This window comes from Balearica regulorum, chromosome 21 (genome assembly GCF_011004875.1).
Source record: "Balearica regulorum gibbericeps isolate bBalReg1 chromosome 21, bBalReg1.pri, whole genome shotgun sequence".
NCBI lineage: Eukaryota > Metazoa > Chordata > Aves > Gruiformes > Gruidae > Balearica > Balearica regulorum.
In genome coordinates this window covers 7995673-8021908 of record NC_046204.1, presented here as the reverse complement: position 1 = coordinate 8021908, position 26236 = coordinate 7995673, and the positions used below count along the sequence as shown (strand labels likewise).

General features: G+C 53.5%; 1 protein-coding gene across 3 annotated transcripts; it reads left to right on the top strand.

Annotated features, from left to right (window-relative positions):
• PLEKHM2 (pleckstrin homology and RUN domain containing M2) lies at window positions 1–26236 on the top strand. 3 transcript variants are annotated; one of them, XM_075773397.1, is made up of 21 exons: window positions 1–429; window positions 11329–11435; window positions 11581–11690; window positions 12627–12726; window positions 13276–13363; window positions 13869–14055; window positions 15641–15769; window positions 16147–16206; window positions 18787–19021; window positions 20193–20972; window positions 21205–21274; window positions 21362–21452; window positions 21771–21835; window positions 22190–22278; window positions 22802–22934; window positions 23020–23210; window positions 23466–23531; window positions 24011–24170; window positions 24374–24553; window positions 24638–24754; window positions 25106–26236. In XM_075773397.1, the coding sequence occupies exons 1-21, from the start codon at window positions 370–372 to the stop codon at window positions 25241–25243; spliced, it is 3156 nt and encodes a 1051-aa protein (XP_075629512.1). In that variant the 5' UTR covers window positions 1–369; the 3' UTR covers window positions 25244–26236. The 3 variants fall into 3 exon arrangements, with proteins under 3 accessions (XP_075629512.1, XP_075629514.1, XP_075629513.1); XM_075773398.1 differs by lacking the exon at window positions 15641–15769 and having other exon boundaries at window positions 28–429; XM_075773399.1 differs by lacking the exons at window positions 15641–15769; window positions 16147–16206.

Genomic DNA, 26236 nt, shown 5'->3' with positions numbered 1-26236 from the left:
TCCCTCCCTTCCTTCTCTCCCTCCCTCCTGACCTCAGTTCCTGGCGGAGCTAGGTGCCGGTCACGAGTGCGGCTCCGCTCCGCTCCCTCCTCCCCGCGGGGCCCCGTTCGCCTCCGCGCCCGCCGCGGGGGGCCCCCGGCGCGACCATGGCGCGCTGAGCGGCGACGGAGGCCGCCACCCCGCAGCCGGCGGGCCGGGGCCAGGCCGGGCCGGGGCCGGGCCGGGGCAGCCGGCAGGACGGAGCCGGCCGGCGGGGGGCGGCGGGGCGGCGAGCGGGCCCGGCGGGTGGGCCGGTATTCGGCCTCCGCCGGGCGGGCGCGGCGGCGGGCGGCGGCGGCAGCAGCAGCAGCAGCGGCGGGCGGCGGCGCCATGGAGCCGGCGGAGGTGAAGGACCGCATCCTGGAGAACATCTCCCTCTCCGTCAAGAAGGTGGGTGGCGAGGGCCCCGGTGTGGGGCTGGGGTGGCCCTGGAGGCACACTCCACGCACACCACCCCTCCACCCCCCCACCCCCCCCGCCGTCTCTGACAGGGGTGTGAGGATGGGAACCACCCTCTGCCGGTGCTCTGGGCCTGGGGACAGCCCTGGGACAACCCTGGGGATCCCCTCTGGAAGGGCTCTGGGCCTGGGGATCCCTCTGCCCTGGGGTGACCGTGGGGACTGCCTCCGCCTGAGATGCGGGGCTGGAGGACACTCCTGGGGACCCGCCAGACACACACTACCACCAGAGACGTGGGGCTGAGGGACAGTCCCTAGGAACCCTTCTGCCTGAGGTGTGAGGCTGGGGAACAGTCCCTAGGCACCCCCTACACCCAAGGTAGGGGGCTGGGGACACCCCAGGGACACTGGGGGACTCTTTGGGACAGGAGTGTGAGGTCAAGGACACCCGGCATCCCCTCTGCCAGAGGCAGGGGACACCTGTACATCCTCTGTGCAGGTTTGGGGATGTCTCTAGGGACCCCCTGTGCTGGGGATGTGATGTTGGAGGCATCCTTTTTGCTGGTGCCATGGGTCACCCCCAGGGACCCCAGTCTGCTGGTCAGGGTATGCTGGGGTTCCCCCTTTTCAAAGGGTTTCTTTCTCCTGTGGACAAGACTGGAGGGATCCTAGGGGGGGATCCTTTTTCTTGGGGGTGTACGGTGGGGAGATTTGGACGAGTCCAGCACGAAACCCTCTTTGGAGACGTCCTCCCTCCAGCCAGGTGTACACCGTGGGTTTGCTGTGCCCTGGTGTGAGCCCTCAAAATGAGAGGTCTGAAGACACATCCTCATCTTTCACCTTGTCCTTCTGCTTGCCCCTCATTTCTCCTTGCCCCTTGGCGTTTGCTGCCCATGAGAGTGTTTCTTAAAGCCCATCTCTTCAGTGGGGAATGTCTGCATGCTGGCACAAAGGAGACCAGGACGCGGACGTCTGTTCAGGGCAGTGACAGGAGTGAGTTGTAAGGACATGCTGGAAGTTTTGGATTGGGCCGCGTGTCCTGCCTGGTCCACGTGTGAGCTCCAGCCATCTTTGAGAAAGAACGCAGTTCTGTTTGAGAAGGTAAAGGGAGTCTTGTTTCAGTTTTCAGCCCAAGTTTGGGGGGAAAGGATGCTTTCTGGACTCGCTGATATTTCTCCAGTTGGTGGGTTTCCGCTGCCTTATGGAATAGGAGTTTTCCTATGATCTGCAACGTGTCCTGACACGGATTCATCCGTGAAAACTTGTCTTGCGAAGACCATCACAAGTGAGTTCCTGGCACTATTAAGGAAGGGATGGGCTGACATCGCCTCTGGGACGTAGGATGGACGTGCAAACCTCTCCCAGCCTTTCTCTTTTCTTCCGTTGGTGATCCCGCCCTCTGTCCTTTCACCTTTCTGTCCTCTAAAAATTAAGGATAATCTTTTATCTACCTGGAAATCAGTGGACGTTCAGCCTGCTCCCAAGCTCTGTTATGATGTTCAACAGCGCTGACGTAGCTGCCTCAGTTTCCCCATATGTATAAGGATGTACTACTTCCCACGCAGGATTCGTTGGACGTAATTTATTTGCGTTCAGAAAATCTTTGGAGGTCCCTGTTGGAAATGCTGTCAAATCTCGTTCATCCTCCTCTCCCTACCTCTGGGTCCATCTTGAGTAACTCCTCATTGCCAGGATTGTGTCATGGGGTGTGGAGGAGTTTTCCAAGTATCTCGTCTCTGATTTCAAAAGCTTCCTAGCTGTGTAGGTTGCTCGCCCCTTACTTTCACCATCGTTGCAGGTTTGAGTTGTAGAGCAGAGGGTTTAGATGTGTTTGCAGTGATGTGCGCACCTCTCCACACCATTTTTTGGCCAGATGGTGGTGATAGGTTTTCTTTTCTCAGCTTTAGACCTAAAGAGGAGTTTGTGGACTCTCAGCAGTCCGTGGACTGCAAGTCAGATATTATTTTAGAAGACAGCCAGGACTAAACCCCACCTTGAGACTGGGCAAACTGGGACAAACCACCACTGAAGGCTGAGGTACCTGGTAATGATGTCAGGCTTTGAGTAGCAGCAGCAAAAATGCCTTATTTTCACCGAGTAGCCCTGGGCAGGGTTTGTGCCACAGAGACTTGGGGCTTTGACTTTACCTGGCTGTGACTTCAGTTTCTCCAGGGTGCTTCTGAATTTCAGGAGTGGGGGGGTTAGAGCACAAGCAGTGAATAAATTCTGTAGAACTCAACAGCAAAAAAAAAAGTGCTTTGGTTCCAAGTGAATCCCTCGAGCCTCAGTGAACAGGACTGTTCTGTCTAATTTTCCTAGAAATATATGAGGGATGGAGCACAGCTAGAAAAGATGGGACGTAAACCTGCTTGGAGAAGGTAATTACAAACCTGTGGGTTTCTCTGTGTGATACCTAAGTGCCAGGGCTGGACCATTCACGTACTTGAAGCATATCTCAGAGATCAGTGGTAGCTTTGCCACTGACTGCAGGGGTGTGAGATCAAACCTTGACTGCAGAGAGAGGGGCAGAACATCTAATTTAGACACCCCATAAATTGTCCCGTGTAGCTGGAGAGATATCAAGAGGCTGCTGCTCTTGGTGGCTTCAGAAGAGGTTGGGAGAGCTCAGCAATAGCGAGTTGGGTGCCTGCTTGAGTTCCAGCACACACCCAAGGGAATTGTAAACGTGGTGTTGATTTCCCATCTACAGCTTGTCCTCCCTGGGAGACAGAAGTTAATTCAGAGGGTAATGCTTTCTGCTCTGATTACGTGGACAGTGCGAAGCCATGGAGCTCGTTGCTTCTGCCTCGTGACCATTTCTTTTCCGCTTTCCCATCTAGTGCTCCCTCACCCAGCTTTCTGCTAAGAGGGCTGTGCTTCAGCACAAATTACTGTGCAAATTGATGCCTAACCCTTATTTTTTTTAAAGAATTAGGGCTTTATTGAGGCAGAGGGCTGGAGCTGGGCACGTTATGGCTCAGTGTGCAGTCACTGCTTTCTGTGCATCTTCTCCCAGTGGGCTACAGACCCTTGTTCACTCGAGCGCTTGTTTTCTTCTAGGAGATATTATTGTGCGCAGCAACAGTGGGATGAGAGCAGCCTCCTGGTGCTTCTCAGTTGAACTCTTGCCGTGATAAGCATGCTAGAAATGCCAACAGCTTCGTATCCATCCTTGGCCAACCATCTTCTGGTAGCTAGAAGCTATCACAGGTGACCCGGTCGGGGTAGCATAGAGGTTTTGTATTCTCTTGTTGGATTTCCATGCCCTCCTTGACATTGCAGTGGGTTGAGGAGAGATTTATTGCTGTCCTGCCTGTGATTAGGTGGTGAAAATGCAATGGCCTTAAACGATGCTCCTCATTGGGAATTCCAGGAGCTAAAATTAAAATCAGAAAAGAGATCAGAATCCAAGATTTTGGGCGTCTTCTCTGTTTTTTCAGGCTTTCCTACTGGCTTTGAAGGACATGCATTCCTATGAACTCTAGAGCAGCTGATCCTTGGTGCATGTCAATCAGGTGGAGTGATGGTTTTTGCTGATGTTGCAGGAGTTTTTGCCAAAAGCTCTGGCTCTGCTCTGTTTACGCATGACTTTGGGAAGGTTTCCACTTCCCCCACAGTGAGTGAATGCCATGCCTTTTCTGCTTGTCTCCAGATCAGATTTTCAGCCTTGTACCATTGAAATGTCTTTGCAGTTCCTCGGGCTCCCTGAGCTCTGCTTTACAGCATCTCTGCTTCTTCTGCACGGCAAGAGAGGGTAGATTTGGGGATGGCTTAGTGCCCATGTCCTGGAGAGGAGCAGGTAGTGCTAGATTGGAGCATCCATCTTCGAATCATGTAGGGAAGGTGCTCATCTCCGGCTGGGTGGATTTAATTAGCCCAGCCACCGTGACACAGAGGCAGCAATTCTGGAGATGTGAAAATAGTCAAATAGCGACTTGCTTTCTGCTTCCCGTTGAGGGGCACCTCGCTGGCTCTGAGACCACAGGGGGGTTTATCTCTGCCAGGGTATTTCCTCTTGCTCATGTTTACTCCAGGCCGCATCCGCTGTTGCTGCAGGGAACACGCAGCAGGGATCTGCATCGGTACGTGTGTGCCGCTCTCCTTGACAGTCCTGGTGTACCCTTTTGCCACGTGTACCAGGTTTGCCAGACTGCCAGAAGCCCATGGCTGAAGCTAGCAGCAATCTCACGGACCTCATAAGTCAGCCACAAAGACACAAAGGTTGCTCAGGTGCTTTAAGAAGTCTACGAACGCTTGCAGCTCCAATGCTGCGTGTTTTGGTGGTCTTCTAAGGGCTTTGCCACTGTTTGACGAGCGAACAAAGCTGTTTGCTGTGGTTCTGCTGAGAGTGCAGCAGTGTATTTCTTGGGTTACTTGAGTATTTCAAGGTTTATCTCTTTGGAAACTCCTAATGCGGCATCCTGACGCAGGCCCAGTGATAGTACGAGGTTCGTCTTCTGCAGTAGCAAGGGGATTGGATTCTGTGGGTACCTAAACTGATGTTGTCTCTTTATACCCAGAGGAGGTGTTTCTCAAATCCAGCTGTTGGACCAGGCTATGATAGCCTTTTGGGGAGAAAAAAAAAAAATCCCGTTTGTTCTCTGACTACTAACACAAAGCGTTTTTCTGGGAGAGCAATTGGTTTAGGAGGCTGAATTCTGGCAGTGGGTTTTGTACGAGGAGCTGAAGCCATGCCTGTGAGCTCCTCTGCCTCTGATTGCACAAGTTCAGTGGCTGTTGAGCGATTTCAGCTTTCCTCGCTTCTGATACCCTGGTCCGAGAGGAGTAACTGAAATAACTGCAGGCCAGAGGACTTCATCTACGGGGCGAGATTCAGAGCCAGTGTGTGTGAGTAAGCAGCAGCAATCTGGGAGAGCATCGCCGTTACCAAGACTTGCAGGGCACAAGCACCCTGTGCTTGCTTGTTTTCCTGTGTTTACCATCCAGGCTTGGGATTTTTAATTCCCATGACATCTGTTTTCTCTGTTGTGCCGAGCGTGTGACCTTTCTGTCTGCCTTCATTGAGCACAGGGATTCTTTTCCACAAGCGGCCAGCTCCGTGCCCGTCCCCTGCTCCGTGCGCTTTGCTCGCCATGACACAGGAATGGGATGCTCCCTGCGACTTGCAAGTGTCACTGCTGGAAAAAAAAAATCCTGTCCTTGGCTGAGCCACGCACAGGCCCAGACTGCTGCAAGGTTTGCTGCTCAGGAATAATGAAGAAAAGCCTTCGGGGGTGTGGGAGCTGATGAGTGTACGTGTCCAGGAGTTGACAGCCTTGTGGGTGCTGGATTGTAAATGATTCAAAGCTCTGTGTTTCCACCCACGGAGCATCTTCGTTGTGGGTTTCAGCTTCACCTGTTTCAGGCTCCTGTCTCTACACATCACGAGCACGCTCTGTTTCTCTGCAGGCTGCTCCAATGTCACTTGTGGTGCCTTCAACGTGTTGATGCTCTGAGCGTGCCAATGTATTTCATCCAGGCGAGGTGTGCTGAGGCTGGTGCTGGTTTGGAAGCTTGTTGTAAGAAATGTTGAGTCAGATGATGTATGCAACCTCCAAAATGTCCTGCTACAGCTGAAGTTTTAGGGCTTTGTGTTAATACAAGTGTACAAGAAAGAATAATGCCCCTGCCTTGAAATTCAGCATGCTTTTACGGGTGGTATGGAAGACTAGGAGTTTTCCAGGCAGAGAAGTTCAGCCTCCTCTTTATCCATTTGCCATTGAATGTCTGTACTCCCCTGAGCAGATACGAGAGTGCTGGTTGCTTATCTATCTTTTATGTGTCTGTCCTGTCCCTGCCCATTGCCCCTTCCCTTGGGATTGAGCTGTTATTGCCTGCATGGGACAAGGTCAGTCTCCTGCCACCTTTTTTTGGTGCTTCCTGGAGTGCCAAGACCCAGAGCTGGCTTCTTAATCAGCATTTTTTTAATCACGTTTTTGGATGACTTTGCAAGCTGCGTTCACAGGAAACTGTATGGGTTTGCTCTTGCTGCAGAGGCTTATTCTGGCTGTGCAGTCCAGTAGGTAACATGCCATCTCCAACTGCCTGCCTGGATGGCTCACGAAATACTGCCCTCAAAGAAAAGCACCTACTTGATAGCTTGGAGGAGGTGTCTTTCTAGCTGCTGGGGAAGATGGTGAGAGGACAAGAACTGAGGCGGAAAAAAGGCTGCTGCAGCTTCTGTTAGGTTTTGGCTATCCGCTTGCTGCTTCGTGGTACTGCTTTTGTTTTGAATTCCTGCAGCTGGGGAAAACTCCTCACCAGTCCGTGTGCTGTGGCTGGAAAAGTGGGTTTCAGAGCGCCTCTCGCCTTTGCCGTGCAGTGAGCACTGCGGTTAGGGAGCCAGAGGAATGCAAAGGGTGCCCGACTGGGCTGTTTGCTTTTCTTTCACCATGTTTGTCCTGCCAGGGAAATACTAAGCTGAACCAGGAAATTAATTTGGTGTTGGAAAGCTGCTAGTGAAACATCTGCGGGCCAGATTTACGGAGAGGAGATGAAGACTCGGTTGGGTTGTGGCCAGCTGTGAGCAGGTCAGGAGACTGTATTTCAATATTTCAATAAGGTTGTAGAAATACTGGAGAGATTTCAAAGGAGAGCCACAAGAATGCTTAGATTGGGAGAATGGACTTTACAGTGTGGCTGCCTGATTGTTTTTTGGTGTCTCTTGCAACACAGGAGCTTTGCAAATGAGCCTGGAGAGCTTCACACTCATTGAGAACGGTGCAATTGGTAGGCTATAAAATTGTGCAAGGAGTATCTTCTTTTGTGCATGCCAGTGTGGGGTGTGGTGTATCACTGCAAAAAAAACCCCATCAACTCCTGATTGATAAACAACAATTAAATCCACCTTCCCCTCGATGGGGATGAGGTGTGATTGCTGGAGCGCAAACCCCATGTTCCCACCGTGCAAACCAGCTCTCTGTTCCCTTTGGCCAAATGTCCTTCTGCTCTGCTTTCTTCTCAAGTGTGTTTAACTCACCAGCCTTGAGTGTTTGGGCTTTTGTAACCAGTTCACCAAAGCAGGTTTTGTCCCATGCTGTCGCAACATTGGTGATCAGGGACAGTTGGAACTGCAGAGTGGTCTCAGTGAGTGGCAGAGATGCCTTCTGCATGCCGACGGCACTTATTTTGGCTGCAGGAATGTCTATAAATAGACCTGGGTCATGGCTCGAGGCATTTACCGTGCCCCACACGAGTCCCCTGTCTGAGCCAGCTTTCAACCCTTCCTTCTGGTTTTGGAGTGCAGAGAAGACGACGGGAAGAGCATCTCTCTGGAAAACCCATAGATGACCAATGTCACTTTTGGTTAATGCTTTTTAACCTTATTGCTTGTCTCCTTCCTAATTTTCCCTGGCTCCAGCCCGGCTCGCTACCCAAGTATGTCAGGGAGCTGCTTTGTGGATGCTTCATAAAGTTTGGTCACCACCTCCCAAACAGGTCCGTCTGCCACGCCGTGATTAGGGAGAGGTTGGTTTCAAATTATTCGTTTGTGTTTGATAGCGATTTACAGGAGAGAAGTAAACACTCCATAGAAATGCCATTTTTTCAGGGCAGTGCCACATCACTCCTGCCTGCGCTGCATGGTCAGGGTTGGGTGCTGGGATTGTCCATTGTCTGTACCGCTGCCCTGAGATGCTTGTGGTCGTAATTCCTACAGATTTTCAGCTAAGTGTATCTTGGAGCAGGTCAGCAGGCCTTTAGGAAGTGATACAGCTGGATTTTTGTTCCCCAACTCGTAAAGCTATTTCATTGCACCTTTGTTGTGCTCCAGCAAGCTGTGCGCATCCTTTGCTCGGGGCTGTAAGCTGTTGGCTGTGTTTGTTTTGGAGAGATGCTGGAAACAGCACCATCCCTTGACGTAGCACCATCCAGGGAACGTGGTGGCACATCTTTGTGCCTGCGGGAAGGAGCGAGCCCTTGGTGCACTTCCCTGTGACCGACAGCTCCTAAACTACTGACTCGGGGTGCCCGAATCCAAATCTGAAACTGCTGAGCACACGTTTCCAGCTCGCAGGGTCCCACGTGCACAGGGCTGACGTGATCCTGTGACTCTGAGCAAAGCACAGCCACGCCAGCTCATCCTCTGGCTCCTGGCGTCGCAGAGGGGCATACTTGAGCCTTTTGAGGTTGGTTGGATCTGGACATTGCCATGGGGCTGGGTTTTCCAGTAGCCTCCCCAGGAAGAGGGTGCGATGCAGGGGTAACTGGTTTGGGAAGAGCAGGAGGCTGTGTGCTCTTTGCAGAGCAGCTTAAAGTAACACTTAAGCCTTAATATCACGCAGAACGAGCCCTTCAAAACTTAAATCCTGTCATGGGGAGAAGATTTGGCTTTTCTAGGGAAGAGAAATCTGTTTTTTCAGAAATTCCCTGGTGCTTCTCGATGTTCAGAGATGTTGAGATGGGACCACCAGTTTGCTAACGGTTTGCATCCTCTGATGATGGGAGCAGGTCGGTCTGTGTAGCAATGGAGACGGTTGGGAGCTGTGAACTGGCCACACGAAGGACTGTAACAAAGATCTAAGTTATTTTCGGAGAAGGAAGGAAAGAAAAAAGAGGAAATGCTTCTATTTGCTCATCTCTTTTGCTGCCCAGGCTCAGAGTCACTCTGTCATGGGGCATTCCTCCAGTTGGTAGCACAGACAGGCTCCAGGTTCTCTCCAAGATGACCTCCCCGAGCTGTGGGCGTAGAGCTGGTTCAATATCTCCTTGTTTTTAGTGGTAAGCTAACGTAGGGCCTGGTTAGTTTGGTTTTCCCCTAGCTGTCTCCTACACCTGCATTTCTTCAAGGGAGCACAAAGCCTGCAGAAACACCCAGGACAGGAACCCTCCTCTGAGGGTACCCCAGCTCTCTGCAGGGGCAACAGCCTGGTTGGGACAAGCCAGGAATTTCTGCCTTCAAATCCTGCTGAAATAGTTCTTGAATAGTGGGATTTTAGGGCATTCTTCTCCCTGCTTGGGTCTGGGCTGCCTGTTAATAGTGTAAATCTTCTGGGACAGCTGCCTCAAAAAAAAAAAAAAAAAAAAAACAAAACCACTAAGAGCTGCTGAGCTGAAATGTTGGGGTCGCACCTGGGTGTTGTGAAAAAGTCTGTGCATCGCTGGAGCACCCATGGGTGGCTCTACAAACAAAACGGTATTACATGTTTCCTTCCATAGGGGATTTACCTTCTGGACTAGATGGGATAGGGACAGGGTGAAATGCACTGTGCAATCGGACGAGGGAATCGTCCGCGATTTGGCTGCGATTCTTCGGGCTCAGCAGTTCTTTCCCACGTAAGGGCTGGGACCTGCTCCGTGCAGGAACACGCCTGGCTCTCCCATCTTACCTAAGAGCTCCAGAGAGAGCCAAGGTCTTGAAGCCAGGAGTGTGTAAGAGCTAGATATTCATATTTTTAAGAATATTGTTGGGAACAGTTCCCCAGGGTCCATGAGGTGTTCTCTGTCCCCTTCATAACTTTTGCACTGAGACTGGATGATTTTTCTAAAGGAGTTTCTCTGCCTCTAGTAATAATTCAGGAGGAGAAACCAGTTTCTGAAGACAGGTCAGACTCGACAAGTACAATACCATCAAGTTTTTGGTTTTTAAATCTACCATCTAACTGGTGAGGTTGGGCAAAGACGTATCGCGTCACCAAAATAATATACGTACGGGTGATGTGTTGTCGTGGCTCAGCTGAACCACGCTCGCTTGTCGCCAGCCAGAGCAAACAAACGTGGCATATACAGCTGAGATTACATCCTGGGTGAGTAATCTCCCTGCCTGAATGCCGAGTGTGTGCGAGATGGGGACCTAAATAGATCTGTAAGCTCCAGGGGCAGGAGGAGGCCGGTGGGTCAGCTGGGAAGGGATATAGGATTTCGGCATAAGGGGATTTCTAGGATTTCTAGCAGGTTTTGCAGAAGCAGAAAAGCAATTTGTGCTGTATCAAGCCTCCGAGGGCTGGTATCAGCAGAGTACAGGGCCAGCGCTACCTTTGCAGCTGCGAACGGGTTAACCGAGGATGAGTCAAGCTGTCCGAATTTTTGAGAAAGCGGCAACTAAGTGACGTGATGCATCGTAGTGATGTAGCCTCTCCCCAGCGGAGGCAAATGACTCGGAATTAATTGAGCTGCCTTTGTCCCATACGCACGTGTCTCCGTCCATATCTGTGCTGCCCTTTGCACTCTCCGAGTCCCCGCTGCTGTGCAGCCCGGCAATCTGTACCAGCCTGTGTTTGAAAGTCTGGGGCAACTCTCAGCTGCCTAGCATCAATACCCAGCATCGCGGCGGTCGCTCGAGCTGCCCGTAACAAGAAGACCTCTGTCTCTTCCCGGGATGCTGAAACTGCGCTGAGATTTTGCACAGATTTAGCACAGAGTGTGTGTGCTGCAAGAATGAGGCTCCTGGATTCAGAGCATCTTTTATACCTGGAAGCAACAGATCTCCCCAGCTAGGGTTTCCCATTGCAAGACCCTGAGACTGAGGAGTGGACTTGTCCGTGGCAGAGCCAGAAACAGAGCCCAGAACTCTGATTTTTCTGTTCTGAACAGCTTTGCGATGGCTGCACTGCTGCAGAGGAACCACCGAAATCCCACTGTAGTGTTGGCTGTGAAGGAGGAGGCTGTGCAGCTCAGCCCGTCTGCTCAGCAAACAGGGAAGTTGGTTGTGCAGCTGTGGCCACGCTGCTGGCATGTCTCTGAAACGTGGATGAGTCTTTGTGGGTGAGGTTCTCCTTATGAGTTAACTGCCTTTAGGGTAAACCAATTGCTAAGTAACCTGCATCAAGGTTTAGCAAGCTGAGAGATTTAAAAAAGCTATTTAATGCTGGCTTTGAGTGTATTGGCATCCACTTCTGCGTCCTTACTGGGCTGTAGAAGGGCGTTTCAGCCATGCTGTCTCTTCTTTTTGCAGCTGCAGAGCTACTTTGCTGCCTGCGAAGATGAGACACCGGCCATCAGAAACCATGACAAGGTCCTGCAGCGGCTGTGTGAACATCTGGACCACGCGCTGCTCTATGGGTAAGTGTGGAGCTGCCTCCGGGCTGCTTGTCACTGTGCTTTGCCTAGCATGTAGCCTCAGCATGGGGAAGCCATCTAGGCAGTAATTGGGATGGAGATAATGAAGTCCTTGCTTAACCTTCCTCTGACCTTCTTTCTCTTCTAGTCTGCAAGATCTTTCCTCGGGCTACTGGGTGCTGGTCGTTCACTTCACCCGCCGGGAAGCCGTCAAACAGATAGAAGTGCTTCAACACGTGGCCACCAACTTAGGACGCAGTGAGTATTCGCAGATACTGCCTTGGCTCTGAGGGCAAAGCTCGGTTCAGGGACATCTGGCAGGAGGTCCAGGCAGGTTGTGCTGGCCGCGTGTTTGAGGGTTGGAGCTGCAGGCAGACCGAGGGAGCCAGCAGGCAGCTCCCCGCTGAGTCTGGGTCACTTTGCCGAGGCCGAGGAGGTGGGAGTCCTACTGTAACCGCATGATGGCTCTAGAAATAATTGCACTGTGCCTCAGGATCAAATGTTGGGTCAGAGACATAGCCCTGCTTCTGCTGTCGTGAAACCAAAGCGATCTGCTTTGTGCTCTGGGAAGGGTTTCTGGCGGATGGGAGGCATCACCTCTCTCACCCCAGAGTCTCTCGCTGTAGCTGTTGTTTGCCCGATGCTGCTTCTCCCCTGCTGTGAGTTGTCTGTAGTGGATGTTTGGGACCATCGAGGCCGCTTTTGACGCAGGACGGTGCCCAGAGACCTCCTCTCTGCCTGATTATCCCAGCACCCTTCATCTCCCAAGCCCCATATCGGTGAGAGCGGAGCTGAGCACAGATTGCACCGTCACCTCTCGCTGCACCAGAATTTGTGTAATACCTCAAATTGCACTGATTTGGAGCGATTCTGCCTCCATCTTTCCTGTCTCTGATGCCTGCTGGAAATGCCAGCAGGGCTCCCATCTCGCTGGAGAGACACAGTTGTGTGTCTGCTTCTCAGCCAGCTATCACGCAGTCTCTTATTCCCACTCCGAATCACGAATCTGACCCTTCATCTTCCGCTGACGTTTTTTCCCCACAGATTTCCCCAATGGTCAGTTGCTCCCTTGAAATGATAAAAACGCAAATGAACGATCTTGACGTGTTTTAACTGATTCGTGATTATTTCCAGGCTTGCTTTGCTTCTTAGGTGTTTCCCCACAGTTAAATCTCTCTGCTGCTTTCTTTTCAGGCCGGGCATGGCTGTACTTAGCCCTCAACGAGAACTCCTTGGAGAGCTACTTGAGGCTGTTCCAGGAGAACCTAAGCCTGCTGCACAAGTACTACGTCAAGTGAGTATCCCCACTCGTTCTTGTTTGGGCACTGGTTGGCATCCCTTCTTGTCAAAAGCAAGCCCTGATTTGCCAGTGGGGAGCAAGCAGTTGATCAGGGTCTGACCTTTCCTTATGGGTTTTGCATGATTAATATAGGTTAAATTAAAGGTCCCAGATGTGAATGCACTGTCCTCTATAAGAGCCTGCAAGCATCTCTCCTGGTTACTGCTTTTACTCCCAGTTCCAGATGTACTTTTTATACTCTTTTATGCTTTCCAAGAAGCTGCTGAGCTCTTGTCCAGGGACCCAGCTCTGGTGGATGCCTGGAAATCTGGCTGTAGCTCATTTTGGGGACAGCATGTAGTGGATGTGCCCGCCTGCCCTGAGCCGCACGTATCTGCCTTTAAGCTCTGCCATTGCTCTTAGGAGGCAAACAGCAGGCTCACAGCTCTGAGGCCATTTGTACGGCAGCGCAGAGACATACCACCAAGAAAACAGAAGGGTGCTTGTAGCTATTTCTTCTCTTTCCCACATCTCTAAACCTCTTCTGTTTTATCTGTGCTGCAGGAACGCCCTGGTTTGCAGTCACGATCATCTGACCTTGTTCTTAACGCTGGTGTCTGGGCTGGAGTTCATCCGCTTTGACTTGGATCTGGTGAGTGTTTTATCTGTTTCTCTTGGCTCTGGGAGAGCAGAGCGGGTGCACGGAGCAGGGGGAGTCCTGGCTGCAACAGGACCGCTTGGTCCAGGGTTTACCTTCTTGTTGGCCTTCAGCTGAAAACGTGAAGAACTTTTAGGAAAGGCTCTAGGCTGGGATCTTTGGAGATCAAGCAATGGGATTTATTCCTGTTGCTCAGTTATTCCTCCTACTGTTCAGAAGAGGAACAAGGCAGGTGCAGGGAAGGCAGCTGCAGGGCAGAGTGATGGGGATAAAGGACTTGAGTTCTGCAAGCGTGGTACGACATGCCAGCATCCCTCCAGGTAAACACAAAGCCACTGGCTAACCCTTGGTGTTGTGATAGAGCTGTTGGGTTTCCCCTGAAAGGCAGCAGAAATGGACGGTCAGAGGACGTTCGAGGACAGCCCCATCGTTTTGACTGTGCTAATAACTGTGTGCGGTGACTCAGAGCGTGACTCACCCCACGCTCTTGTCTCTGCAGGACGCTCCATACCTGGATCTGGCCCCGTACATGCCAGATTACTACAAACCTCAATACCTGCTAGACTTTGAGGACCGCCTGCCCAGCTCCGTGCACGGCTCAGACAGCCTGTCCCTCAACTCCTTCAACTCGGTCACCTCCACCAACCTGGAATGGGACGACAGTGCCATCGCTCCGTCCAGTGAAGGTCAGTGGTTTTTTTGGGAGATGGGTGCGGTCAGGGCTGTGTGCTCCCACACCCGCCTTCAGCTGAGCTGCTGGACCGGACGAGACGCCGAATGAGGTAGCAAATGATGGGCTGGAAGAGATCAAAGCAAGAAACCCAGCAGTTAGTCTGTGAGTCTCTCCTGTCTTGCCTTGGGAGGTGCTGGGATTTAAGCTGTGAACACCCCTTTGCCTTGGATCAGGAGAGAAGGACTTTCCCTGCTAGTCACCTCAGGCCATGTTTCCATCCTGGGGGGGGGTGTTTCAGCAAGAACTAGAGAAATCTCCCTGTGGAGTAAAAACCGTGCCCGCATCTGAATGTGGCTTCCAGTTCAGGGGAGGTACACAGGGCTGTAGAGAACTTTTTTCAACTGCTTATTTTGCAGTCCAGAGACCTAAATATGCTGGAAGTAGTGGGGAATAGTTCCCAGAGTCTTTTCTCCATGTCTGCAGTCTGAGGGAAAGGCAGCCAGTCATCTCAGAGGTGCCATTTTTTTCCTCTTTATGCATCTTAACTTGAGCAGCCTGATAAGTTGTCATACTCACCCCCTTTTTCCTGTCGGAGAGGGCTGGATGTTGATCCTGATGAACTGACATGATGTGTAACCTGTGCCTGCCCCCTTAACTGCTTCAGGCCAGAGCAGGGAGCTCTTATGCTGCATGGAAGCATGTTCACATGAAGGAGCAGCTCTGCTGCTATTGTTCCTAATCCAAAATAGGTTGGCCCTGTTCCTTTTTTGATGTCCGTTTGAACAAAGCGAGATCAGGGGATTCCAGAGTAGATGGGGCGATGCGTGCTGTTAATTGGATACGGTGAATTCAGGACTGAGTCCGCATACGGGTGGGTTCCCTGTGAGACAAGGGTCCACCAGTTGCCTTTTATGTGCAGACATTAAAGATGCAGAGAAGGAAGAGCCCAGGATGGGCGTCAGCATCGTTTTAGCAAACGGCTTTGAAGCACAGTGCTGCTTTGGGCTCACCCACGGCATCTGTGCTGGTGCTGTAAGCGTGAAAGGATTTGTTTTTGGGGACGTGCTTATGCCAAAGCCCCAGAACTGGAGATGGCAATCAAATTCACAGGAAGAAGCTTCTCTGTTCCCAGAGGTTTGGCATAAGCAGCCGTTTTGGTGCGTGCTGCACCCCTTGGGCTTGTATTCCTGTTCCTCCCCCAGAGGAACACGTCTTGGTGCCAGCGCATCTCCTACCTGTCCCTATTGTCTGGGCAAGGGGTGGCACTTGGGTTTGGCTACGCTCTCCAGCCCATCTGGTGGATGGAAGCTTAATGCTCAAGAGAAGAGGGGTTTGGAGTAGAGATCCAGGAGATTTTGGAGCTGAGTTTTGGGTTTGGCATTGTCGCAAGCTATTCCGCATGTCCCAGCAGTAGTTGTGACTTGTGCCTCAGTTTGCCCATGGGTAGAGGGTTTGGTTCTGATGTAGAAATGCCGTCCCCTGTTGCAGGACCAGGACAGTGGAGGTGTCAGAGATCCAGAGGGCAGGTATTGCCGCTGTTCCTCTGACGTGGAGGAATTTAACTTCAATAACTATTTCACTGCTCATCATTTCAACAGGAGCATCTCGCCACCTTGGGAGTGTAGGTGAAGCTGGGGGTTTTAGGATCAGAGGACAAGTTTTTACTTTTAATCAGACCCCTGGCTTTGCAAACATTAATGAGTCAAACATCACAGTATCTATGGGAGGTAAGTGTGAAGTGGGGAAACTGAGGCACAGAGCAATTAAATAGGCTCACAAAGAGGATCCCGATTAAGTACATGCCACCGACCGTTTTTCTGGTTTAGTTTTCCAGCAGCTTGCATGATGGGGCCTTCGTCCTTCTTTGGCCCCGTTGTGGCTCCCATAACGCAAACATCCAGCAGGAACAGTTAGTGCAGCTGGTTTCCATTTGCGTCCATGTTTCCTAACTATTTTCTCATGCGTTTCAGATACTGGTGGAAGATTGTTTTGTTTCTCTCCTTTCCCATCTCCCACCCCAAATCCCCTTCACACTCTCCCCTGCCCCCTTTCCCTCCCCACTACTTGTATTTCTAATCCTGAGTTTTATCCCTCGTTTTTGTAGATTATGATTTTGGAGATGTCTTTCCAGCAATGCAGACCATGCCCAGCAGAGACTGGGAAGGTGGGACATACTCATCTGTTACAACATTTTGTTTTTCTCTCTGCATTGCTGCCACCTGAAGCTTGCTGCATGCTCCCCAGTTCATTTCTCTAACAAGCAAGCACCACATCTTGATGGAATTCGGTAGAAAAGAACGGAAAAGATCCCCAAGGTGGGAGGTTGTGTGTCTCATCTCCCGTGAGACCACGTGCAAAACTTTCCCCGACTCCTGCCGTATGCAGGCACGCTTACCCGGCTGTATATCCCGGAGCAGAGGGATGTTTTTCTGCCTCCGTGTCTTCCAGACATGTCTGCCCCAGCCCTCGGCGTAGCAGACGTGAGGCTGGAATTTCGAGTGTGGTTCTGTGGCTGCTCGTTACGTTAACGGCCTGTGTTGATAAAGCAGCCTTTATCCGAGGTTACAAAAGAAAAGCTGTGAAATCGCCCACACCGTGAAGCTGGCAGGCAGGGATCAGCAGCCGTCCGAAACGAGCATGACCGTGCCAGCTGCCCTTACGCCGTACATTTCCTCTTTGGGGTAAAGCACGCAGGGTGCTGATTGAAAAACTGATCCACCTTCATTGATTTCCTGAAAGCCCTGGAAAACAGCTGAATTAATTCTGCTTTCTTTAATTTTGGGCCTTTTGCAGGGATTAATTTGGGAGGCTTTGTCTTCCTTGGACCCTGCTCTCCTGTATCAAAACGTTTCTCTTGAAGCCACAACATCCAGCACATCACTGTGCTCAGTTTGGGTCACTACACTTTTTTTTTTTTTTTTTTTTTTTTTCTTATTTTACCACTTTTAAAACCAACTTGTCAACTATGTTTGGCCTTTACGGTCAAGAGCACATGCCCATTTTAGAGGAACTCATTCTCCTTCCTCCACATGCAGTCCCTGTGCGTACCCTTTGCACGTCCTCTGCTTTACCCCCCGGAGGAAATAACACCCACGCTCTGTCCTTTGCAGCTAAAAGCTGGATGGAGCCCTGGATCTGAATTGCCTTGGCCAGTATCACCTGAATATTTGGGGAAATTCTGCCTGAATTCCATGTGGATGGCTCTTGGGCTCTAACATGCTCCCTCTCATCTTCTTTCTTACCTGACACACAGAGATGCTCACAGAGATGGTTTAACGTGTCCCTGAAGCTTGAGCGTACACCTAGATGGTACAAACCACGTTTCCAAACCCAAAACCCAGCAAGCAACTTAACCATGGGTGTTGGGTGCAGGCTGGGAGAAGCCAAGGGCTGCTGGGGGCAAATCCCTCTGGTTTTCAGAGGTGTGCACAGCTCCCGTGGGATCCAGCGCTGCTCCAGACTGGGTTTCTGCATGCTGAGCAAACCTCAGCCATAGCAAAGTTTTCATCGTAACCCCCTGCCAGGTTAGCTTACTGATGCATTCCTTGCCGTTCGTACACGGAGCAAGAGGTTAAGAAAGTTGGGGCAGTTCCCTGTTTTCAGCAAACACATTTTGGAGTAAAATTCTGTATTTTGGACAAAGATTGTTTTGTCTCAACAGAACCAGCAGGGTTTAGGCAAAAGAAGTGATGTTCATTTTGGTGATGCAGGCTAGAAGCCTGGGCCTGAAATAGCTTTTAAACATTTTATTTTCCCTTTAATGTAGACATTAAAAATCCACCCGATTGACTTCCCTTGACAGAGTTCAACACCCTCCATGCTGCAGGGCATGTTTCAGCAGGAACAAAGCAGTGTTTTGAAATCAGCCATCACAAAACTGCCTTGATTAGATTTTTTTCTAAGAGGTTTCCAACCCTACACCCCCGAATCAGTCTGCCGGGGTGGTGGTTTCCGTCAGAAGGGATCTCCCTGCCTAGCAAAAGGTTTCTAGCTGGCTTTGGAAATGAAGGGTGCTGGAGAAGAGAAGGGCATGAGTAACCTTCCTTTAACCATGACTTTGTGGATGGATAACTCCGAGCATGACTCTGTAGCCCTTCTCCACTGCTCCTTTTCCCTCTGAAGACTAACATGGGCCAAGCTGGTTGTGCTACGACCTGTGTAGCCTGCTGTCCTCAGACCCCGGTGAATGCTGTGTCCCCCCTCCACCACACTTCCAGCCCCTCCGCGTGCATCTCGTGCAAGCGGAGAAAAGCAGCTGGCTCCGTAAGGATCCGCTGCTCTATGGGCTGGCTCCGTTCTGCCCTTCTAGCCGAGCGAGCGTCTTCCTAAGACCCCGTCGCACGGGAGAAGCAGCAGTGTGGGGCAGAAGCCTCGTTAGCTCGCTGTCATCTTGTTAAGGAGCACCGTGGCCCCAAGACCCCTCAAGTTCCTTCCCAAGGATGCTACCTCTACTTCTTAATCCAGCTGCTGATTTCTGATCTGAATTGTAGGGAGTGCAAAATGCAGAACGATACTGAGTTGCGCGCTGGCCTCTCTGTCCCTCCTCGCAAAGAGCCTGCTGCCCGCAGCAATCTCTGAAGCTAAGCTGGTCCGACAGTGCTCTGCCGGTGCCTGGGATGGTGTCACTGGAGCAGTGCGGTGACCACGTAGTGCCCTGAGCCCCAAGCGCGCAGCTTTGCTTGATTTGACTTGATCTGGTGCCCGAGCTGACGTTAATCCTGCTCTTCCCTTTTTGTCTTTGCAGATGGAGACCTCACGGACACGCTCAGCTGCCCGCGTTCTACTGCCTCGGAGGCGAACGGCAGTAAGGCCTCCGTGAAGAGCCCGACGCAGCGCTACAACCCCTTCAATGAGGAGAAAGCCGACGCGCCATCTTCCACCGAGACCACGCCGGTGCACACAGCTTCCCAGGAGAAGGCAGAAGCCACCCCTGAAGGAACAGACCAGTCAGAGAGCTGCACGGAGCTGGAGGTCATCAGGTAGGGACGGAGCTGCCTGGCCTGGAAACATGTCCCTGAGTGTCATCTGTCACCAGATGTTGATGATGTGCTGCCCCGTCTAGCCCAACGGAGACAGCGTTTGTGGTGTGGCCTTTATACAATCACGAGAAAGTGGTTTTATACCTCCAGACACCTACTGCTGCTCCGTAGGTGTCAACGGAGCTGGTCCCTTGGGTCTGTAGAGCTACAGGCTGGCTTGACATAAACACCTTTGCCTGACAGTCTGTAGCAGAGAGCTCAGAGGAAGCCGTGGGCTTTTATTCGAACCTTTCTCCAGCTGGTGGCAGGGTAGCAGCAACTCTGGGTCTCAGATCTTCTCTCCCATCCTTCCTCTTGTTTGTCAATGAGCTGTGGCTAAACCTGTTGAGGGAGATGCCTCTGCAGACCTGCTGGCCTGCGTTTGACTCCTTGCAGAGGAGATCCCCAGGGATCCCTTAGAGCCCTTAACCCAGACAAAGAGCTTGAGGCTCTGTCTGCTCACACCCAGGGATGGGAGCACCCCAAAACCAGCCCAGCAGGCCTGTGCTTTGCTCTCGCACCCCGTTTTTCCTGGGAGGAGCAGAGGAGCTGGGTTGCATCGCACCCAGCAATCCAGCAGACACGAGGGAAGGGGACAACCACGCTCACGTCCCAGTCAGGTGTGACCTGGCAGCAGTTTGGGTGCCATGGCAGGCCTGAACGCTTCCGCAGCCGGCATCGCCAAGTGCCATTCAGCTGGAGGGGGCTCCAGCCTGCATCTCCCTCTTCTGGCAGGCGGGGACATGGCATTCCCACGTCCTCTTGAAACCTCCCTTCCCAGCATCTCGCTCTCAGACAGGGATTTCTCCCACGTCATTTTAGCTCCGCATCCGTTTGTAATCCCCTTTGCAGCCAAAGGAAGCCCAAGACGCTGCATCCAGCAGCCGATGCCTCTTTTCTTTTCTGGATAGGTAGGAAGCAGTATCCATATCCTGCTTTTCTTGTGATGGCTGACATGGAGACAGCAGCTCTGTGGCCCACACATTGAGCGATATTCTTGAGATAAGGATTTCTCTGCAATAGAGAAAACTTCAAAGGAAGGTTGTTGGGAAAGGGTGGAACCCCTCTCAATATTGCAAAAATCTAAGCAGGCACAGATGAGTGATATCTCTATTGGTCTCTCACCACGCAGGTTAGCCAAGAAGAAGAAAACAGGCAAGAAGAAGAAGGCGAAGCCCGAGGAGCTGGTGAACACCCCTGTGCCTGTAGTGCCCGAGACCCAGCAGGCCAGCGGAGACAGCGGTGTGAACGGGCTGAGTGACAGAGAAGACTCGCAGAGAGACGATGGTCCTGCTGCCCCGGCTGGCGAGCCAAGCCCGGGTGGGCGGGAGGAGGGTCGCGAGCGCTCTGCCCTCAGGCAGCTGGCTTTACGCATCCCCGAGATGAAGGACACGTCCATGGAGAGCATGGGGCAGCCCCTGAGCAAGGTGATGGACAGACTCAATGGGCAGCTGGACCCCGGTGGCTGGAACGCCCCCCTCGAGCCCCCCGGGCAGTCCTTTCGGACTGGCACGCCAGGGGAGACCCCAGATGGATCGTCCTCTGGCGACTTTAGTGAGGGAATTTCAGCCCCCATGGACTTCTACCGCTTTACCGTCGAGAGTCCAAACGCTGCTGCACCAGGTGGTGGCCACCATGACGCTCCAAGGCCTGGCCAACCGCCACATGTTTCTGGTAGCCCTGAGGCTCCTGAAGAAGAAGAAAGCAGAGAGGGAGAAGCAGTTGGGACAGTAGAGGAGTCTGGAGGGACGAGTGATGAACCCCAAACTGGCCAGACAGAAACCACCAACCCCCAGGCTCTCCCCGAGCCGAAGAAGGAGCAGCCCAGCCCTTCCCTGAGCAGCGCTGAGGACTCCGGTGTGGAGGAAGGGCAGGGCAGCCCTTCGGAGCTGACCCATCCCTCCGAGTTCAGGTGAGGCTGGGTTTGCTCGACAAGGAGAGCATCTTCCAAAGAATCTTGAGCTCAAGCTGGCAATTTTCTCTTTGTCGTTGGTTCGGAGGGGCAAAGACCTTCCTGTTCCAGGATGAAGATGGGTCAGGAGGAGAAGGTCTTGGGTGGCCAAATTCAATAAGGAAGGGGATTGCCCTTCCTGGACCCACCCAGCCCCACATCTATGTCCATCCTCTACTGTCTGTCTCTACAGGGTGGATAACAACCATCTCCTCCTACTGATGATCCACGTCTTTCGGGAGAACGAGGAACAGTTGTTCAGGGTAAGGTGGTCACAATCGCTCTCCCACGAAGGACCGGCTCTGTGCCTGTGTCAGCCATGGGCTGAGAGCTCTTCTCTCTCCGCACAGATGATCCGAATGAGCACCGGGCACATGGAGGGCAACCTGCAGCTGATCTATGTCCTGCTGACGGATTGCTACGTGTACCTGATCAGGAAAGGTATCCCGTCCTGACAGCTTCTGTGCTCAGCTCCAGGGAGGGAGGCTTGCTTCATCTGTGGCTTGTCCATAAATTAGGGCACCATAGCTCACGGCTTTCGCTGCCAGCTCCTGCCAGTTCCCTCATGTCCCCCGGAGTGGTGGCAGTCTCAGTAGGGAGCTCAGGTTGACTCGTCCCCCGAGAAGCCCTGAGACACGTGTCCCACAGCTCTGTGCAGCCCGGGACACAGCTCGGTTTGCAGGTCCATCTGCTGCTGCGTGGTGGCCTGGATCTGGGCTCCTTCGCCCCCCTTCACGTGGCTCTTTGTGTCTGTGCCAGGGGCAGCGGAGAAGCCGTACATGGTGGAGGAGGCAGTTTCCTATAACGAGCTGGACTACATTTCGGTGAGCGCCGCCTGGGTCAGGTCAGCCCTCTTGGGAGGAGCAGGAGGCAAGTGGGGGGGGGTCACTCCTGACCACTCCGGCCACAGGGGTGTCAGGAGCGTCACAGTGGGGTGTTTCTGTGGGGCGCTCTGTCCACAGAGAGATTTTGACCAGTGAATCTTTGAGACCAGAAGAATTAGAAACTATCTCCCCTCAAATGCCACCTCTGTGGGGTGCCCAGCGTGCTCATGCCTTTGCATGGGTAGCAGAGCGACCGCAGAGCGACCGCTGACCTCCCCTGGGGCCAGAAGCCAGGTTCAGCTTCAGAACCCTCGTCCTCCGCCTGGCTTCCCTAACCGGTCATATGTGGCACAGGTTGGGCTGGATCAGCAGACGGTGACTCTGGTGTGCACCAACCGGAGGAAGCAGTTCCTGCTCGACACCGCGGACGTGGCTCTCACCGAGTAAGCAGGGAGTGGGCGGCGAACCGTGGCGCTTTCCTCCTCGGGGTGCGGGACCTCTGGCTCGCACCTCAGACTGCTGGTGTGATTTAGGGAATGCAAGAGACTCCAGTGATAGCCCTTCACCACAAAGTCCTGCAACCAGAGGGGGACTGGGGTTTGGTTTGATGCCACCAGCTAAACCCTGCGGGCACTGGGTGATGCAGACTGCATGTCCTTTGTGTCGTTTGGGATGAATAGGGATGAGGTCTTGAGCTTCAGGGCACGTCCACAGGTGTCTGCATGTTGTCAGCTCAGGGAGGTGACCTCTTCAGGGCCTGGATGGTCATACTGGGGTCTGTGTTGGGATGAATGTCCATCTCCCAGTCTCACCTTGGAGTTCAAGACTTTGGTCTGTAGGTTGATTTCAAGACCCTTTGGTCTGGAAGACCAGAGGCCGACATTGAAGGGAAGCCACTTTGGCATCAGGGCACATTGAAGGAGATGAGGGGCTATTGGCCTTATCAGAGATCTCCGTCTCCCTCAGGTTCTTCCTGGTTTCCTTGAAGTCAGCCATGATCAAAGGGTGCCGGGAGCCCCCGTACCCCAGTATCCTCACAGATGCCACCATGGAGAAACTGGCACTCGCAAAGTTCGTGGCCCAGGAGTCCAAGTGCGAGGTGAGTTTGGATATCGTGGCCATCATGAGCTCGTCAGCTCATGGGGAAACTCCGTCCCATTGACTTCTCCACCTGATTCTTGCAGGCGTGCGACGTGGTTGTGCGTTTCTATGGCCTCGTTCACTGGGAAGACCCCATGGATGAGGCGCTGGGACCCACCAACAATAGCTACACCTCTGCTGAAAACGCAGTCACCAAGGACGGCATCCTGCACTACAAGGCGGGGACCTCCTACCTAGGCAAGGAGCAGTGGAAGACCTGCTTCGTCGTGCTCAGGTGGGCTGTGGGTCGGGACTGGGGTCACCCAGGGCTCCTTGGAGGAGGTGCTGGGACCAGTTTGCTGCCCGGGAACTTCTTGGGAGATGGAGAGGACCCATCTTGTCACCTGGGAGGCCAAAGCTACCAGTTGTGGGCTGCGTGGGTGGAGGGCAGGGCAGGAGTGGCTGTGGGACCAAAGGCAGAGGGTGTTTGTGCAGTTGCCGGAGCCGAGCTCACTCCGGTTACCATCTCTCTCACCTTCCCGAACGGCAGCAACGGGATCTTGTACCAGTACCCGGACCGCACGGACGTCACCCCTCTGCTCTCCATCAACATGGGGTAAGCGGCTGGTAGGATGTGGCACCCTGACGCGGCAGGGATCTGGGGATCAGGAGCTCCTTGGGGGTTCAGGGATGTGTCTCAGGGCGGACCATGGTCTGGTCCATGCTGCCGGACTCCTTGCTCGCTCCTTGCCCGTTTGCTTTGGCTCCGGTGCGTGTAGCTGGAGATGGGCTCATTTCCTCCTGGTGTTTGCACGCCAAGCCCCCTCTTTGCCAGGGAATTGGTCTCTGAAGGGCTGAGGTACCCCTCTGAGAGAGCCGTGCTGGGAGACCCACCGCACTCAACTCTGGCTCCACCACGATGTGCAGAGACAGGGGCCGTCCTTGGAGCAACCGCAGGAGATGGCATAGATGGGAAACGAGCGGTTGTGGGGAAAAGGGGTGACGTGCAGCGCAGGGAGGGCAGACGGAGGCTGTTTTCAGGCTAGTGCCGGCCGGTCCATCCCGCTGATCTCCATCCTCCCCCCTCTCTCCCAGCGGCGAGCAGTGTGGGGGATGCCGGCGCTCCAACACCACCGACCGGCCCCACTCCTTCCAGGTGATCCTGACGGACCGGCCCTCCCTGGAGCTGAGCGCCGAGAACGACGAAGACATGGCAGACTGGATGCAGTACTTCTGCCAGGCTGTCTCCAAAGGGGTGAGCTGGGGACAGGCCCCCAAACCTGGGTGCGCCGACCCCCACCTTTGCCCAGAGCCCCTTTGGGGCACGGCCCAGCCGGCACGGAGCTGCCGACGGGAGCGGTTTTCTCCCGAGCCAGGAGCGCTTCCGCGTGGATCACCCCGTGGAGACGGAGCTCCTTCATGCCAGGTTTTAACCCCCCCCTTCCCCACGCCGTGCAGGTGATCCCCCAAGGTGTCGCCCCTACGCCTTGCGTCCCCTGCTGCCTCGTGCTGACGGACGAGAAGGCTTTCACCTGCCACGAGGACTGCCAGACAAGCTTCTTCCGCTCACTGGGCACTGTGGAGCTGACGGACATCACCGCCGTCTCTACAGAGGCCAACAAGGAGTACTGTATCCTGGTGAGCGTGGTGCTTCAGGGCTGGACAGCCCAGGGCTGGGGAAGGGCCGCGGTGGTAACACCCAGCCTCTCTCTTGGTGCGTAGGAGTTTGCTCAGGACCGCAAGCAGTTCCTGCCCCCCTGGGTCCTCTATTTTAGTTGCACTACAGAACTGGAGAGGTTCCTCTTGGCGCTGAACGCCGCGTGGAGGAACATCTACCAGGTGAGCGTGCGAGGCTGCGTCGCACCCTTCCTCCGGCAAGGAAGGGCAAACGGGGCCGGCATCCTCCGAGGAAGGCGTGGGTGAACCCAGCTTTCCTGTGAAGGGCAGGAGAGCCATGGAGCTCCTCCATGTCCATATAACCATGGGATGTGGGATTCGGAGCCCGAGTCCCCTGGCACACAGACCATGAGCTGAGCATCCAGGGCTGGCAAGGGGATGGGGGAGGAACATGGGTCACCTCTATTTATGACACAAGCAATTTTCCCATCTGTTTTTGGGGTGGTTTTACAAAAAGGGGGAGAAGCGGCTGTCGTTCGTTCCCCTCCTGATGGCCCCGCGCGTGTGTTTCAGATTGATCTCCTGCACAAGGCCATTCTGGACGCGGCCGTCAAGAAGAAATGCGAAGACGCTCAGAGCCTCATCAACAGTGCCTGGCAGCGCAGCGACAGCCTCTGCCGCGGGCGAGCGGAGCGGGACCCCTGGTGTTAACCCTGGCCGGGGGGAAGGATGGCTGACGGGGGCCCATTTTCGGAGAGCGGGGCCTGTATCCGGCTGCACCGCAGCCAACTGGCGCCCCAAACTCTCCTGCCATCCCTCGGTGCCCACCGGGAGCGTGCCCGCAGGCGTGGACCCCACACCTTGTCCCTGCCGGGGATGTCCAGCGCATTTTGGGGAGCAACCGGACGCTTTCCTTGTACAGCCGCGCAGGCGAGCCTGCGCCCTCCTCCTCCTCCAGCTGCCACCGGGCAAAATAATTTGCCTTTCACGGAGTAATATCCCGCTAGTAACGAGGGAGAGGGCGGGAGCGGGGTGGGCTGGGGATGAGCATCCCCCCGTCGCGGCGGGGAGCAGGACTGAGGAGTTGTTCATTTTAGAACAGGGTAGGGACGCGGAGGTGGTGAGATGGGAACACTAAATCGCTACCGTGCATGTTTTCTCCTTGCTAATACAATCACCGAGTAGGGCACTGCTTCGCCACCTCCTCCTGGCGTCTCCTGGCGCCGGGAGAGATCTTGCCTGCGATCTCTGGACATCACAACACCGCTCCCCAGCCAGGCGATGAGATTTGAGGGTAAGGAAGAAGGACCGGGGCCAAAAATTTGGCCTTGAATATCTCAACGTGGTTTTTAGATCTTGGAAGCCGGCTTAAGGTTTGGACGCTGGCCCCATGTGCTGCGGAAAAGAAGAGATGGAGTCCGATGTTCTTCAGGGGATGTTGTCGCGTGGCTGCCATCAAACGTGTCCCCATCTTCTTGGCTCGCTGCATCCCAGGCCAGCGAGGACCTCTTGCCACTTGCCCTCTACAGCAAGTCCCTTGGGGCACAACCCCAGCTTTTAAATAATAATAATCTGGAGACCTTCTTGTGTAATATACGTTCACGGGGCCTTTTTCTGGGAGAAAACATATGTGACTGAATGTATATGTATATACATCTGCTTCCTTTCCCCCCTCCCCAAATAAATATTCATTGGTAACTCGGA